Genomic DNA, 16,702 nt, shown 5'->3' with positions numbered 1-16,702 from the left:
ATATATACACACACTTATTGTTGTATTTCCCCATCCTAAAAATTTATATTTATAATTTTTACATAATTCTTTTGCAAATATATAAAAAAAACATTAGCTATCTTTATGTTACAACCTAAATTTCATTTATTTTTTTATTTGATTGCTTCCTATTTATTCCCATATAATTCGACAACAAAAACCCTAAATGTTTTACTCTAACTTGTTAAGTAGTAAACAAATTATTGTTTTAGTTAAAAGAAATATAATTTACACATTGATAGCCAATAGAGTAATGATTGTGAGCAGTTAAGTAGTAGGGGTGCAGCTAATGATATTGTGTGACAGATACTAGGCTGACTTGCTAATTTTTACATGTACATACTGAATGGACTCGCTAATGTATATCTATGGCAGCTAATAATATCTCAGGATAAGAAAAGTAAAGCAAGTAAAATTGTGGAAACTTCATTAACTAATGTTGGAATTAGCAGTAGTATTCAATTCACAAGTTGGAATATTACACAAAGATAGATGTGTATGTATCATATATATACATATAGAGAGAGAGGAAGGACCTTTGACTGAAGCCTGCAACGACCCTCAAACACCCCACCTCCATTCTCTTGACACACCCTCTCCCCCTTTTTCTCTTTGATTCTCAATCTCTCTCTCAAAATTCCATCTATTCCCAGCAAGAAAGATTGCACCTTTCCAAGAAATTCTTGAAAAGATTCAATCTTTATGTTATTCACTTGCTTATCTTCGAGTTGGGCCTTTTGGGTTGTTGAGCTTTTGACTTTCTTGTAGATTCATTTTTCTTTATTCTAGAATTGACCCACTTAATAATCTCTTCTGGGGTTGTGATTAGTTTTGTAACTAGGTGAATTGTGTGTGTTGCTCTTCTTGTATATATGAGCAGTTGAAGCAGAATCTTGATTTTCTTGACGGGTTATGGATCGATTTGTAATTTGGAGTTTTGGTGCTTTCTGCTTGGTTCTTGTGTTAAATCAGTTTTTAAGTGTTTCTGGCAATGCTGAAGGTTTGTGAACAACATTCTAGCCATACCCTTTGGTTATTATTTCAGGATTATGCTAGTTGCAGTGAATTTAGTGCATTTTTACATCTTTCTTAGCCTGCTGCATATTCATTCCTTTTGTTTTCATTGATTTATTGTTATACAATTGAACTATTCAATTTTGTAGCTTTGTTGAATATGTTGTTGAAGTCTAATAAGTTCAAGATTTTGTACATTTTAGAACTAGGAGACTCCAAGTGATTGTAGTTGACTCCCTATCAACAGTGTGATAAGTTAGTACCTCTCCCAAGACCAAAAGAGAGATCCTATTTTAATTATGTTAAGCACCAATTCTCTCAAAATTGAAGAGTATCATTTTAGAGCCCATCTATGGCACAATATTAAACTTAACGTCCAAGTTATATTCTGAATATATTCGGGTTCCAAGGTTTGCTCAACGAATGGCTTGCTATGCTTTTAGACGTTTGATCTGAATAACTGTTGATGCTCATTGGATTTCTAGTAAGTTGTAATTGTATTCTTTAATTTGCTGATTCTTTTCTGCAATACAGGCGATGCTTTGAATGCACTGAAGAACAATTTAGAAGATCCTAACAATGTTCTGCAAAGTTGGGATGCAACCCTTGTGAATCCCTGTACTTGGTTTCATGTTACTTGTAACAATGAAAATAGTGTTACTAGAGTGTAAGCCACATAATCACTCTTTAGAGTAGCTTGTGGTGTTTCTGCAATTCTTTTTCTGCTGCCCATTGTGGTAATAACTTGAGCCTTGCTTTTGTCTAATTTAGCGACCTTGGAAATGCAAACCTATCTGGTCAGTTGGTTACGCAGCTTGGTCAGCTACCAAATTTACAATACCTGTAAGTCATAATTTCTTATGCACTTTCATTGTGCGCGCCCCCGTGGGTAAACTTGTAAAATGAATGTTTATAATTTGCCCCTATTGATTATTCAAATTCTTCTTTTACAGCAGGCAGTCTGTTTATATGCTTTCCTATATTGATGTATGCCAAAATGTTTTCGGGTTGCTTCTTGTGTGACAGGGAACTTTATAGTAACAACATAAGTGGAAGAGTTCCTAATGAGCTGGGGAACTTGACAAACTTGGTCAGCTTGGATCTTTACCTAAACAAATTGAATGGTCCAATTCCAGACACTTTGAAGAAGCTTCAGAAACTGCGTTTCCTGTATGCAATAAAAACTCTTCAAAAATCTCAGTTTCTGAGTTTCCTATGATTTGTATTTTTGTTAGCTGTTTGTTAGGAGGAAGTTAATAAATTAGATAATTGTTACAATTATACGAGGCATAGCAGTGTCTAATCTGTTTCTTGTCTTTGCATGAATAGGAGGCTGAATAACAACACTTTGACAGGAACTATTCCTTTTTCTTTGACTACAATCGGATCACTGCAAGTCCTGTGAGTATCAGTTGATCTTCTTCTTTGTTTTTTGCTACCAAATGATCTTTTGGTTCTCATGATTTTTCACTATCTTTCTATGTTATTTATACATGTATTAGTATTCTCCTATTAGTTTCAATTGCATATTATGACGAACATAATGAGTTTCATCTTATCATATATATATGCAGTGATCTTTCGAACAATCGTTTAACAGGACCAGTTCCAGTAAATGGATCTTTCACCCTTTTCACTCCCATCAGGCACATCCCTAGTTATACTCATTTCATTCGTAGTGCATCCTGAAAATATCAAAATCTATATTAACTACCCTGTTCCGTCTTTCAGTTTTAGCGGTAATCTACTAGATGCTCTTCCAGTTTCTCCACCACCCCCACTTCCTCCATCCCCTCCATCTTCCAAAGGTATGGATATTATTTTTTTATTTGCTGACCTTGATTGCCAACTAGAATGTTGTATGTTAATGTCTTCTTCCTTTAATTGATATAGTGTTTCAGCAGTAATTCCTAATAGTTCTTATCTTGCTGACTTGTCTGACATTAAATGTTGTTTCTTACCAGATACTAGAGGCCAAAATGAGAATCTATATTAATTTCTCTGACGTCGTAAATATGACGTGTCTACCGTTGTAACTATTTCTCTTGTTTACCTGGTGCGCGGTCTGCCGAATGATATTTATTTTTCTGTAGATGCTATAGGACAATATAAAGAAATATATTCTTCCATACTTGCAAGTCGTAACGGCGATGCTAGGCGCCAGTGCACCGCGTAGGTGACATTTGGCAGATAGTACGTTTAACTATATACATTGGCTACTTTTTATATAACTGTAGTTATACCTCTAAATATCGTATACAGATTACAGAACACATGTATATACTATCTGTGTGTGTGTGTAAAGATTTAAAAAAAAATGAAGAATAACCTGATGGAATAATTTTGAAGGAGATAATTTTTACTCCCTTTTCCTCTTGAGATTGTTCTAGATTAGGTTTTACTTGTGAGTTATGATGGCCTTAATGTTTACAAGTCAACATATATTCTTTTTAATTAATCTAATCTAATATGGCTGGACCTGGTCAAATATATTTTGGACTGGGTTGAACTGAAATTAGGCGGGGTCTAGGCAGACTCAGACGACCCTATGCATTGCCTGCCCTTCGGACACTAAGGTGGGTCGGACGCCTACTAATTTTTGGGCGCCTAGACGCCTAGGCAGTGCCTTAACAACTATGTATTCTTCAAAATAGATGTCTATACGAAAGGATGCTGGATACATTTCATTTAAATAAGCAATCAAAAATATCCTCTATGTTCTGCCACTAATCCCATCCCTTGAGGTTTATTTCCCTGCCAAGCATGTGTTTATTACTGTTTTTCACTCAGGAACACTTATTTTTATTTTCCTTTAAGAAAAATCCCTGATCACATTTGTGACCTAACAGAGTGCCAGTCTCTACTCTCAACAAAATTTGTACTGTTTACTTCTAGCTATTGGAATTGCATCAACGGGGTTTCTGTTGCCACTATATTGCATATCATAAACTTGGTGAACTTTTAGTCAATTTTTAGATATCAATGGCTTGGATTTTAGTTGCAAGAATATACAATAGATTATAGTTTTAAATGTCATCAGTTTTTTTAATTGGCAAATGTTATTTCAGCTGTCAACAGTGCAACTGGAGCTATTGCCGGTGGAGTTGCTGCCGGTGCTGCACTGCTCTTTGCTGGTCCTGCAATTGCACTTGCTTGGTGGCGGAAAAAGAAGCCACAGGATCATTTCTTTGATGTACCAGGTTTGTGTATCTTTAATTAGCATAAACTGATTACTGCTGTGATTTGGAGCATGACATCTCACACACTCTTTCCTGTTGCAGCTGAAGAAGATCCGGAAGTTCATTTAGGACAACTTAAGCGGTTCTCTTTGCGTGAGCTGCAAGTTGCGACAGATAATTTTAGTAACAAAAATATTCTGGGTAGAGGTGGTTTTGGAAAAGTTTACAAAGGTCGTTTGGCTGATGGTACGCTGGTGGCTGTAAAAAGGCTTAAGGAGGAACGGACCCAAGGAGGGGAATTGCAGTTTCAAACGGAAGTTGAAATGATTAGCATGGCTGTGCACCGCAATCTACTTCGTTTGCGAGGCTTTTGTATGACACCAACTGAGCGTTTGCTTGTTTATCCATATATGTCCAACGGAAGTGTTGCATCGTGTTTAAGAGGTACACGCCTTCGATATGAGACTCTAGGTTTTTTGAAATTTTTAACTTTGTTTTCACTTTTTAGTATTTAAGATGTTTTAGCTGATTTAAAGTTTCATTTGATTTTGTTAGGTGCCAAGTTTTCATGCATTATCAACACTGTTTTATGACTTCTAAAGAAGCATTAAAAGAAAAAAGGGGCATAACTTTTACGTCCATATCATAAATTCTGTTGCATCATGATCACTCATATTAGTGTGAAAGGGAAACCATACGATTTGCATTTAGTTACGAAAAAGCAGTTGGTAACTGATAAGAAATGAAAATAAATAGCTTAAGTTTCCTCAACAAAAACATATTCCATTTTGTTATATTAAAGGTAACATTCTCATGAGCTAATTGGTGCTTTACTACAGAAAGAAGCGAGTCACAGCTTCCACTAGAATGGCGAATACGACAAAGAATCGCACTTGGATCTGCAAGGGGACTTGCTTATCTACATGATCATTGTGACCCTAAGATCATTCACCGTGATGTCAAAGCTGCAAATATATTATTGGATGAAGAGTTTGAAGCAGTTGTCGGGGATTTTGGGCTGGCTAAGCTCATGGACTACAAGGATACTCATGTCACTACTGCTGTACGTGGAACTATCGGCCATATAGCACCCGAGTACCTATCCACAGGAAAGTCTTCGGAAAAAACTGATTGTTTTGGCTATGGGGTCATGCTTCTTGAGCTCATCACTGGTCAAAGGGCTTTTGATCTTGCCAGGCTTGCGAATGATGACGATGTGATGTTGCTCGATTGGGTAAGCATTTACCTACCATCCCTTCTGGTATTTTCGTAATGGTTTCTGTTTTTTATGCAACATTGTGTCACCGACCGCATCTTTGAAGTATTTAATAGACTATGAAGAATTGTGTCTGCCTGTCGGTATTCAATACGTCACTAAAAAAATTTCTGTTTGCGCTCCTACGTCAGAATAATTTGGTTGGTTGGGTTCGGTTCAGAATAACAATTCGGTTCGGTTCGGTTTCGGAAAAAAGTGTAATTCGGTTTTCGGTTTTTTCGGTTCGGTTCGGTTTTGAACCGAACCGGCCGAATGCTCAGCCCTACCTACGTGTATATATACATAAAGGTTTGAGAAAAATACAACATGAAATTATATATTTGTTGCTAGCTGGACATTGGATTCGCCTTTGCGATGCTATTTGGTGAGCTATTTTAATATTCCACAGTTAACTCTTATCTCATATTTCAGGTGAAAGGACTTCTGAAAGACAAGAAGCTGGAATCGTTGGTTGACGTAGATCTTCAGGGTAACTATGTTGATGAACAGGTGGAAGAGTTAATTCAAGTAGCTTTGCTCTGCACACAAAATTCCCCAACTGAGCGTCCCAAAATGTCAGAAGTCGTCAGAATGCTTGAAGGTGATGGCTTGGCTGAAAGGTGGGAAGAATGGCAAAAGGAAGAGATGTTCCGTCAAGACTACAGTAATGCACATAATCAACATAATGATTGGATGATTCCCGATTCCATTCACAACCTTCAGCCTGATGAATTATCTAACCCAAGATAATCCCTTGAGGTCGCATATACATATAGATTTCGTTGCAACAATTGCTTGTTGTATTGTAGTTTATATTTGTTATCTTTGTGCATATAATATTTTTCTTTTTCAATTTTTTTCTTTTTGTATCTTTTTTCCTCGCAAACTACCAACTGTATGTTGTATCACAAGAGTTTTGTTTATGTTGTAGCCTTTGTAGGCTTTGTGGTGACTTTGTAAAAGTTCAAGTGCACGGTAGAGCCTAGAAAGAACTGATGTGGAAAGGTCAGGTGCAAGTGAGAACCTTGTATTGTATTGTTATGTCCAAGATGGTGAAAAATTTGTTACAAATGATAATAAATGTATGTGACAAATTGAGCAACACTAGGTTGATTTTAGAGCTCATTATCTTGGGATATTATTGTCTTTAGCTTTGTTTCCTTGATGGAGCCTTATAATAGTATGTTTTGATACGTTGGGATTTTGTTTTGAGTGAGGGATTTGAGTATTTGACATGTTTGTACATTTCAATACTTTGCAATCTTTGAAAAAAAAGATATGGTAAAATCCGAAATTACTCTTTGTTTAAGCTCAGACATTTTGACATGTTTGGAAATTGGATATTTCGGGAAAAATTGGGTTTTAATTTATTTATTTTTGTCCGAAAATAAGATTTGAAATGATATATTTAATTATATATTCCAAAACGATATCTGATTTTAATTATTTTCATGTATTCAATTTAGATTTTAAAAGATATCAATAAATTTATATATTTTTTGTTAGATTTATACTGACCATAGTTAATCAAAAGCAAAACATTTTCTTTCAAAACATAAAAAGAAGCTAAACGTCTCACGAAATTCAGTCTCGTTATTATATTTTCAAGTCATCAGTAGTTTGAGTCGGCAAGTTATATTCAAGCAATTTGTGATCACCGTGCCTAAGAAAGGACTTGGGTCATGTCATGAGGTACTTTGATACCATTATTTTCAGTTCAGAACCGTTTAGCTATTAAATCTCTTCTGTTCAATTGTGTTGGTCGAGATAGTAATTACTCCCTCCGTCCCGGTAGGTTGTATACGCTGTGTGCACGCATTTCGAAGCTTCAATAAAATATAGTTATATAATATTTTTTCAAAATTATTTTTTTTTGAATAAAAGTTTAAATATCAAATTTTTATTCAGAAAAAGAAAATTTTAAAAAAATATTTTAGAAATATACTTTAAAAGAGCATTAAAAAGCGTGCCAAAAAGTAGCATATACAATTCATTCGGACAGAGGAATACCACTTATTAACTTGCTAAGTTGGCTGTGGAGAGCAAGCAGATGGAACGAGGCGTATCCATTGGCCTATGACTGATCTACTCCACCATGTATTTGCTTTGTTTGCAGCTTTTTTCCTTCATTGTCAAAAAATTATCAAGTGAACCTTTTCAAGTCCTGATGGTTTATCAACGGGTTTTATATCAAAATGCCCACCGAACTCGTTAAAATGTATCAAGTAACTACCCAATCTCCACGACGACTCATTTAACATACTAAAATCATTATATATATCAGGCTGTTAATTTTTTTTAATCTCTGAACATGAACATGCGTCAATGCCAATCTATCAAAAAGATGGACACAATCAAACCCATTTCTCGATTCAATAGAAGCCCAAAGAGGTGAATGGGTTCCAAATAACGAGAGATATGTAAAAAGCAGGTCTGATTACTACGCCTATTCCTAATCCTAAATGTAATGTAATGACGTAGGGATTCATATGTAAACAGAGTATCTATTTAGATACGATCAAATGACCCCTTCTCATAATGAGAATGTATATAACAGAGTATCTATTTAGATACGATCAAATGACCCCTTCTCATAATGTGATGTTCCTCAGGTCCAGACTAAACTTGTCATGAGCAAGCATGAGTTAAATTGTCATGCACACTAAACTTGAAGAATGCCATCTAAGAGCTTCATATACCAACTAGAAATAGAATAGTTTGGGATGTCCTGACTATACGCAAACAATACTTCGGTCAAGGTCCCTCGAATCATTTATATATAAATGTATGAGATAAATAGCCTCTCAAATCTATGAGCAGTCCTTGGAGGTTCCACAAAACCAGTCTAAACTCAGGTGTTTTTCTACCCATTTCCATGTTCTTGTTACACTAGTAATAAATTAATAATTCAGGAAGCATAGTGTTAATGAAAGTAAGTCGCTCAGTTTCACTGGGTGATAAACAATTTGGGATAATAATCATGTTCAGGGGTGTTAACACAAGTCGATAAAATATTTTCATTAAGAGATTAAAAAAATTAACAGCCTGATATATATAATGATTTTAGTATGTTAAATGAGTCGTCGTGGAGATTGGGTAGGTACTTGATACATTTTAACGAGTTTGGGAGCACTTTGATATAAAACCCGTTTATCAACTAATTTACAAAGATTTTAAAAATTTTACACTAGTCTAGCCTACATAACATCACTCAACCTGTATATTATCACTCACCTAATTTTCCATCATCACTATTCACTCACCTAAAATCCATCCTTGACCTCGCTCAACCCATCCCGGATCCATCAGAACCTCACCAAAACTCCAAGTAAACCCAGGAAAAGCTCTACACAGTCAAAGTGCCCAAACTTGACCGCAACATGGTCCTACCAGACCCAACTAGGGGTCCATCGAGTCCCACAGCCCTTCCCAATTCCCATTCTTCTTAATTCATTTGTTTGTATTTAGTTCTTATTTTACTGAAGGACTCGTTGTATTTAGTTCTTATTTTAACGATTTATACTGGAGTAGGACCCTCCGTGTGTGTACTGCAACATTTCTAGTGAGAACAAATTTAGTTTTTATCATGACAACTTTCTCACACTAAAAAGTATCAAAAAAGTTTATGGTAGCATATTCCAGACCATGCCTAATGTCTAGCCAAAAAAAAGAAAGTTGTAATGTCAAAAAATCTATCTAGTTGCTTTAAGGCGATTACAAAATGAAAACATTTTAAGCAACAAATATGAGCTCTACTTCCTGCCACTAGCTCCTGCTCGTGGTTTGCCCTTCACCTCAGACTCCTACACAACAACATATGCAAAATCATAAAATTAATCAACGAGAGCATAAAGTTTAGTTCTGAGATCGTCCACTACAATGAGCTTAAATCTCAGTGTACTCACTTGTGGGACATGCAGGAAAATATTGGTCTTTGCTGTTGCTGGGTTATGATTTTCAGCACCTTTACTCCAATCATAACATACCTGTAAACAATGAAAGAACTCTGAGGAAAGATTCTAAAGACTTGAAGTTATTTGTAGACAATTGTATAAAACCAGAGGTGGACAATCATTTACATCGATCAATACATCGAGTACACAAGACAAGATTCTTTATCATGTAAATACATTCAGTACTAGGCCAAACACCCCATCGAACTGGGGACAGTGCCATCAACAGAATTTCATCAACATAGTTGTTCAGAGGTTGTATATATCATTGGATAAACACATTAGTTACGACAAAGAAGGCATATTAGAATGCAAAGATGAAGGGCAAAGTAATTCAGGAACAGCTGCATACCGCATACGCATATATTGAGCCATCATTGTTGAATGAACTGCAAGGTATAGGATTACTGCACCTTGACATGGCCTGAAAATAATATAAATGTCAGGACAGGAGCAAATTAATATATATACATAACAAGGCATGACTGCAGATAATTAATCAGATTTTTTTTTTGGAAGGGGGAGGGCCTAAGGAAGGAGCTTCACACTTGAGAGTATGAAGATTTATATGTTCCCCAATGGTTGCAGAAAAACAAATACATAAATGATAAAGCAGAAACATTAAAAATAGTTAAAAATAGTTATAAACAACTTCAAGTTAAATTACAGATCCTCTAGAGATAGGGTACCTTCAGTCTCTGTTTGCTATCTTTGTCCCAGAAATTAAAGGCACCATCAGATCCGGCAGTTGCAAATGTGTGATGAACCTGAGATGAAGAAGTTCTAGAGCATATCAACTATTCGAACAGACGAAAACATGAATAATATAACAAAAGATTCCTAAATCAGAATGTCCCTGAGACTAGGCAAAAAAAAAAAAAACTCAATAGATGAAGATGACAATCATCTTTACTACTAACAAAAAAAGAATTTATTGCAGGAAGAACATCTTGACCATTTTATTCTTGCAAAAATTCATCCAACTGGAAGCCAAAACTCAGACGTGGGAGCTATGGGAGTAAACAGATAGATTACTATTTTAAAGGAATCATGACAAACCACAATATACGAATTTCTGGCTATGTTTGAAGAACAAAAAATTTCTGATCATGTCCTACTTCCCTAGTATTATGTTAACAAAACATGATGGTCTAGAGAGGCTTTATCAGATTCAACATTCTTTTATATCTAGCACTTTGACACTAAGAATAACTAGCTGTTATAATTTACTATAATGTCATCTAACTAAGAATGCAAAAGATAAATAAATATGATGAACTTCCACCACAGAAAATTAATCTTTGAAGCACAATTACTTATCGTGCATAGCATCATAAGTATAAAGCATGTAGTGTTTGCTCTTGAAGCAAAAAAGTACAGCACAAGACTTAGAATATTTGAAGATGTTCAAAGAACAGAAATGAAAAACTTACAGGATGAAAGTTTAGTGAGTTGACGGAGTATATATCATTTCCCTCCCTGTGGCATTTGAAAGTAAAGTTTTTACTTTGCTGCGCATCATCAAGATGATGGACTCCAACCCTTCCTTCAATAGAGCCCACCTTCAAAAGAGAGCATATTATTTTATTGAATAATAAACAGATTAATTATTGTCTAAATAAAGCATCACAAAAATCTGAAATAGATCAGTCCCTATGCTTTCTTTAAAGCTCAAACAATCATAAACTATGACATGTTCAAAGAATCCTATGATATAGCATCCGTGTGAAATTCATGCACATGTATATTATTCAAACTAATAATCAACAGAAAGGTATAAAATGGACTCCGTAACACTTATAAAAGAATGATCTCTTTTGCATATAGTCAAAATTTAAGATTAGGAAAGAACTTTATGGGAGATTGACATTCCTGCATACCACCCTAAGTTTGGATCAATAAAGGAGGAAATAAGAGCTCTTATAATAGTCCAAACAATAGATAAAAAAAAGAGGACAAACGCTAGAAATGGAGGGAGTAATATAAGACCAACTATGGGGCCGTTTGGGCAAGTTTAAAAAAAGTGATTCCTTAAAGTAAAGAAGTGGATTAGAAGTGAGAAGTAAATCAAGTGTTTGGAAAAAAAGTAGAAGCTGTGAGAGAGAAGCTAGCATTCTCAACTTCTTAAAAGTGCTTCTACTTCATTACACAAACGGGTCAAAAAAAGCAGAAGTCAGAAGCAGCTTCTGCTTCCACCAAACAAAAAGCCACTATGTATCAACCAATGTTAGGGTCTGAGTTACACTTTAAACTAAAAGCTGCTATATTTAAAAAAATCTCTAATTTTGAAATGGGCAGAGCATTGGTGACAAAAGACATGTCTGTTAAATGATATCAAAAAATAATAAACTATTTCATCCATAAAAACTCACGAGGACAAATTTCTAATATAAACAATTTATCAATCAATCTTTATGGAAGGTATTTCTATCCCTAGCTTAAATTCTAAGTTTTCAAACTAATAGCTAAAACTGTTAGTGGACGAAAAAATAAAATTACAAAACAAAATTTAATTATTTCACTCCCTGTAATATACAACAGCGAACATACACGTCCCTTTCATATAAGTTCAATACAAACAATGTCATCCAAGTATATTTAAGAGATTGACAAAGCTACTTATTATAGCACTACTGAGTTAATGTTCACCCTATTTGTAACCACCTTCAACCTATTACTTTTAGGCTAAATGGTTAATATATCTAAGTTTCTTTCCAGTGAACTTAACAATATGATTTAGTTTGATAATCGTTAAAAAAGAAACCAAACACAGATGACACTCACAGTGGTTGGTTCGCATAAATACATACTAATGCATAGTATACCAGTAAACGTTTATCAGAAAGTTACTGGATACTAGAACCGGCACCAAATTCATTCCTTAATCATATAACTACATAAATCTCAGGAATGTTTTGGTGAACAAATTTCAGTCAATTAAAATTTTCTCTACCTATTTATAATTCAGTTGATCAGTTCAAGGACTTGCAGAATATGGTCAGCAAAGAAGAAAAGCAACCACTCAGAGATCCAAAAAAAAAAATCCATACTCTAGTCTTATTTCTTTCATAAAGAATCAATAGTTATTAACTTACCAAAAAACCTTGCTGATCTGGAAAGGCAGCTACACATCTTGTCTGGTACTTGAGGGGTGAAACAATTCTTTTAAACTCAGCCTGTTATATTCAAGAAACATATGTATTATATTGTTTAATGCAAAATGCTGAACATTGAGGAATAAGATTATAGTAAGAATGAGGTTAGACAGTGACTAGGCATTTTTAACTTCTCAAGCAAATCCTCGTGAAACAAGATATCTCGAATATCCATTGAAAAATGCACAAGATTCCAGAAAGAAGATTATTGAAAGTAACTAATATAGCTTTACATATGATACAGATAAGAAGACGCATGGACAAATCGACATACAGAAATCCTTAGGAAATACTAAATAGCATGAGCAATGAGAACAAATCAATACTAATATTGACAAAGTAAATATAAAATCAATGCTATATCTCAATAATGCTATTACTTTAAGTCAAATGAAATGTATGGGACTTCTGTCCAAAAAAAAAAAAATGTATGGGACCGAGTGAACAAACTATTCATGCATGCAAGTTTGAAATAATACAAAGATACAAATTTAATATATGAACATCACACATGTATGACTATAATATTGATTAAGTACACAGTTATCATGGCTGTTACTTTCTTTCATTTGTATTATTTTTTTCCAAATACATATTTTTGAGTTTATAAGGTCTCTTCTTTTCTCTTTTTGCTAAATAATCTCAAGTTCATTGAAGGTATTATGAAATGAATGGGCACCTGGCATAGTGTCAAGTGTTATTATAAGAAGCATTTCAGGCTTGTCAGCAGAGTGACTAGTGACTAGTTCTATCAGATATATGGTCACTATATTCAGGAAGGAGGAAACGAGTCGGGCTTTACTTAGTAAATAAGGTCTAAACTCATGAAAGTAACAAGATATCTAATAATATTACATGCCATACCTGTATACATCACAAATCAATGTAGCTGATAAGATTTACATTAATTACCTGAGGGTTCTGCAAGTTAAAAACTATCAGATTTCTATCTGCTGTGCCGACAACCATCAGTGGATGTTTTACTGTAAGTGCATAGCACCGATCAGGGAGTTGTTGAACATGAGCAGGATTAGATTGTCTCAGATCCCAGTATCTAAAAAGAGACAAAACCAAGAATAAAACTTCATTAGCAAACAGATAATTGTCACTTGGCAGAATGTCATACATCGATAAGACAGATACACGCAAAATAAGTGCTACTGTCTACTGTCAGTGTTGTTAAAAGCGAGAAAAAGCAACAATGAATCGAGAAGCAATGCGATGGCAGACAATATTGCTTCACATCGACAACGTGATGCGGTTTTAATAAGGCGCGCTTTGCTCGCATTACCTCGCTGATGATTGAGGAATCTATAATCGTGTTCCTTTTTTTTTTTTGGTTTCAAAAGAAAATTACAAAGCTATATTTCGTAACTCAAATACTTTATAGAGTCATATAACATACTACTTAAACTTTAACCGATTATTAAAATTTTAAAACTTAATTATTAACTATTACTTATGAGTTATGAGTCTCATGACTTACATCGTAGAAATATAGAACAGGAAAAACATTGAAGAAGAAGATGATCATGTTGACTCAGAAGAGGATAATGGTGATGAATTATGATAAATTATATACAAGTTAACCAACTTTCGGTTACTAATTAAACTCATTAAGGGTTCGAAGAAAATTGCATTAACATAAAAAGATTTACCCTTTGTTTTCTAAACTTACTCATCTGAATGTTGATTGCATTTACTTTAATAATGTGTACTTTTCTGACTTCTAAATTATTTAAAATCTCATAAATTCGTAGTAATGTGCGTTGCCAATCAGCAAATCACACTTCTTTAATTTTTATGGTTGTTGCGGCATGTTATGCAACTACTTCTAGGCACTCGTAACTTTTCATTAGTGATTACTAGCACGTTGTCGGCATAGTGATGTTAATGGTAATACAAATATTTCTACAAGTGTTTATAAAAAATACATGTGTGTATAAATATATGATTGAGGTGTAACGTATATATCTTAAATAAAGCAATGCATCGCCTCTCGCCTTACGATTAATCAATAGATACCATTTGTCGCCTCAGCTTGCTTCTCGCAAAAAGAAAACATTTGCCTTTGCTTTGGCACTAATACTGCCCAGTGTTATTAAGCGTGATATGTGCACAGAAGAGCAAAGGCCCCCTGGAGCATAAGCGCAACATGCGATGCAAAATGCGCGGATTTATCAAAGACAAATAAATATACATATATAAATGATATATAAGCAGAATATTGTTAGTTTATAGATAAGATGACATTTAATTGATCAAAGACAAATAAATATACATTTATGGCATGAGATTTTAATAGTTATCATGACAAGATTACTAATCTTATAATTCATTATATACAAGATGAAATACATACAATATAACATTTACCTTAATGTCTTGTCCCAGCTTCCGGTGGCCAAGAGGTTCAGCTCTGGAATCCAAGCAAGATCCTTGACAGGAGCATCGTGCATAGCCACAGTTACTGGCTGACCGCCAGACAATAATGGCCACATTTTCACTTGCTTGTCACAGCCCCCAGAGAAAACAGTAGTACCGTCATCCTTCCAAGCTGAGCACAGAACCTGCGGTAAATAACATTAAAGACTCACTATTTACACAAAAATCAACATAACAAACTTGAAAGAAGAGAGAGCAATTCAATTGTTACCGGCTGATCATGTGCTATTTGTGCCTTGCCTACAGTAGCGAGAGTAGTACCATTCTTCATCACCTCCCAACATCGCACCTATAATTGTTTAACCAAATTTGACACCAACAGATGTAAATAATATCATACTCCAAACAGGATAGAATTTTCACAGTAAATAAAACCCCAATAAGCATGTTCAAATAGCAATTTAAGAAATTAATCTTTCCCTGCTAAAACCTATAATGGGAGATTTCCCGGTTATTATGTTCCACTTCGTTGTCATACTCAGAAACAAAAGCAAACACTGAAAATTCTCGCATTTTAAAGCAGGTTGCAGATCATAAGAAAATACGAAAAACAATTAATCTATCTAGATAAAGCGAAAAACCGAAACCTGATTATCCCAAGAAGTCGCAACAAGAAAATTGGCCTTGGGACTAAAACACAAGCTGGATACGGAGTCAGTCGGTGGCTGTGTCACCTGCACATTCAAATTGTCCACTACTCATCACTCATCACAAACAATTAAACACAACATAATCATCAAATTCATCTACACTCAGTAACATAAACAACAAAAACAGATATATAATCGTATCTCTAATACAAAAATACTACACACTTATATTCATTAGTATACATAATTGAAGAAAACAAGAGTACCTCAGTAGATTTGTTTGGATTTTGATTTGAAACGCCAAAGGTGGACATTGTGTATGTGTGATCGGAGAATTGATGCAAGATATCAAGGTAATTAGGGGAATTTTATAGTGCGTTTGAAGAGACAAACCCTAATTTCGATATTATTTCAAACATTGTAGAGGGAAGATTTATAAGCTTCCGCTTTTCTACACTTCAACTGGTGATTTTATTTTATTTTCTTATTCAGATAATACAGATTTTATTAAATATAAATTCTTTTTAAATAAAACTAGGCAAAAAGATTTATTTAACTTAAAATAGAAAATAGCACTTTTAACTAAAAATAAATAACTTATACTATTTAAAATAATTTCGAGATAGTGTGTGTGGCATTATTATATATTTAATTTCAAATATGGTATTTATTAAATAAATAATAATGGTTCATGGTTGGGTTTAATCATCGATCAACAAATTTTAATATCATCACACACACATATATTAAAGCATGATTATGGGTAAAATATGTCAAGAAATTATGTGAAAAAATTCAATGAACCCTTACTTGACATTAAATCAAAGTTAGGCCATCAGTTGAGCATGTTTAATTTGTGTAACCTATTTTGTTCTATCATCATACAACGACTAGAAATGGAACAGTGAAACCTTCAATGGAGCATAGTCGAGAGATCACATAATCGAATTCCAACATAATTAAATACAAGATGTAACTAAATGTAATTCAGCTATAGCGGAATTCGGGTGCTACTGTAAACTTTGATTTTTTTGGTGTGGAGTTAGTGCTTGGAATATATCGTGAATAGGCAAAAGAACTTGAAGGGGTG

At 34.3% G+C, this 16,702-nt stretch overlaps 2 protein-coding genes across 2 annotated transcripts; one reads left to right on the top strand and one right to left on the bottom strand.

Moving 5' to 3' along the window:
* The first annotated feature begins 428 nt into the window (after window positions 1-428).
* On the top strand, window positions 429-6,662 carry LOC108227598 (BRASSINOSTEROID INSENSITIVE 1-associated receptor kinase 1). The gene is made up of 11 exons (XM_017402836.2): window positions 429-1,021; window positions 1,570-1,702; window positions 1,807-1,878; window positions 2,062-2,205; window positions 2,365-2,436; window positions 2,610-2,681; window positions 2,767-2,843; window positions 4,104-4,235; window positions 4,317-4,658; window positions 5,054-5,448; window positions 5,902-6,662. Exons 1-11 carry the CDS (start codon window positions 934-936, stop codon window positions 6,217-6,219), a joined length of 1,845 nt encoding a protein of 614 aa, XP_017258325.1. The 5' UTR covers window positions 429-933; the 3' UTR covers window positions 6,220-6,662.
* A 2,363-nt stretch (window positions 6,663-9,025) lies between these two features.
* Window positions 9,026-16,058, bottom strand: LOC108224973 (protein RAE1). Its single transcript, XM_017399749.2, has 11 exons — window positions 15,879-16,058; window positions 15,610-15,696; window positions 15,234-15,311; window positions 14,954-15,147; window positions 13,490-13,631; window positions 12,518-12,598; window positions 10,856-10,984; window positions 10,112-10,189; window positions 9,775-9,846; window positions 9,375-9,455; window positions 9,026-9,272 (listed from the first exon to the last, which is right to left on the bottom strand). The coding sequence occupies exons 1-11, from the start codon at window positions 15,924-15,926 to the stop codon at window positions 9,222-9,224; spliced, it is 1,041 nt and encodes a 346-aa protein (XP_017255238.1). The 5' UTR covers window positions 15,927-16,058; the 3' UTR covers window positions 9,026-9,221.
* Window positions 16,059-16,702: the final 644 nt, after the last annotated feature.

The sequence above is a fragment of the Daucus carota genome, chromosome 6, assembly GCF_001625215.2.
Source record: "Daucus carota subsp. sativus chromosome 6, DH1 v3.0, whole genome shotgun sequence".
Classification (NCBI taxonomy): Eukaryota; Viridiplantae; Streptophyta; class Magnoliopsida; order Apiales; family Apiaceae; genus Daucus; species Daucus carota.
Note: the sequence above shows the minus strand (reverse complement) of the source record. Positions and strands in the feature narration are given on the sequence as shown.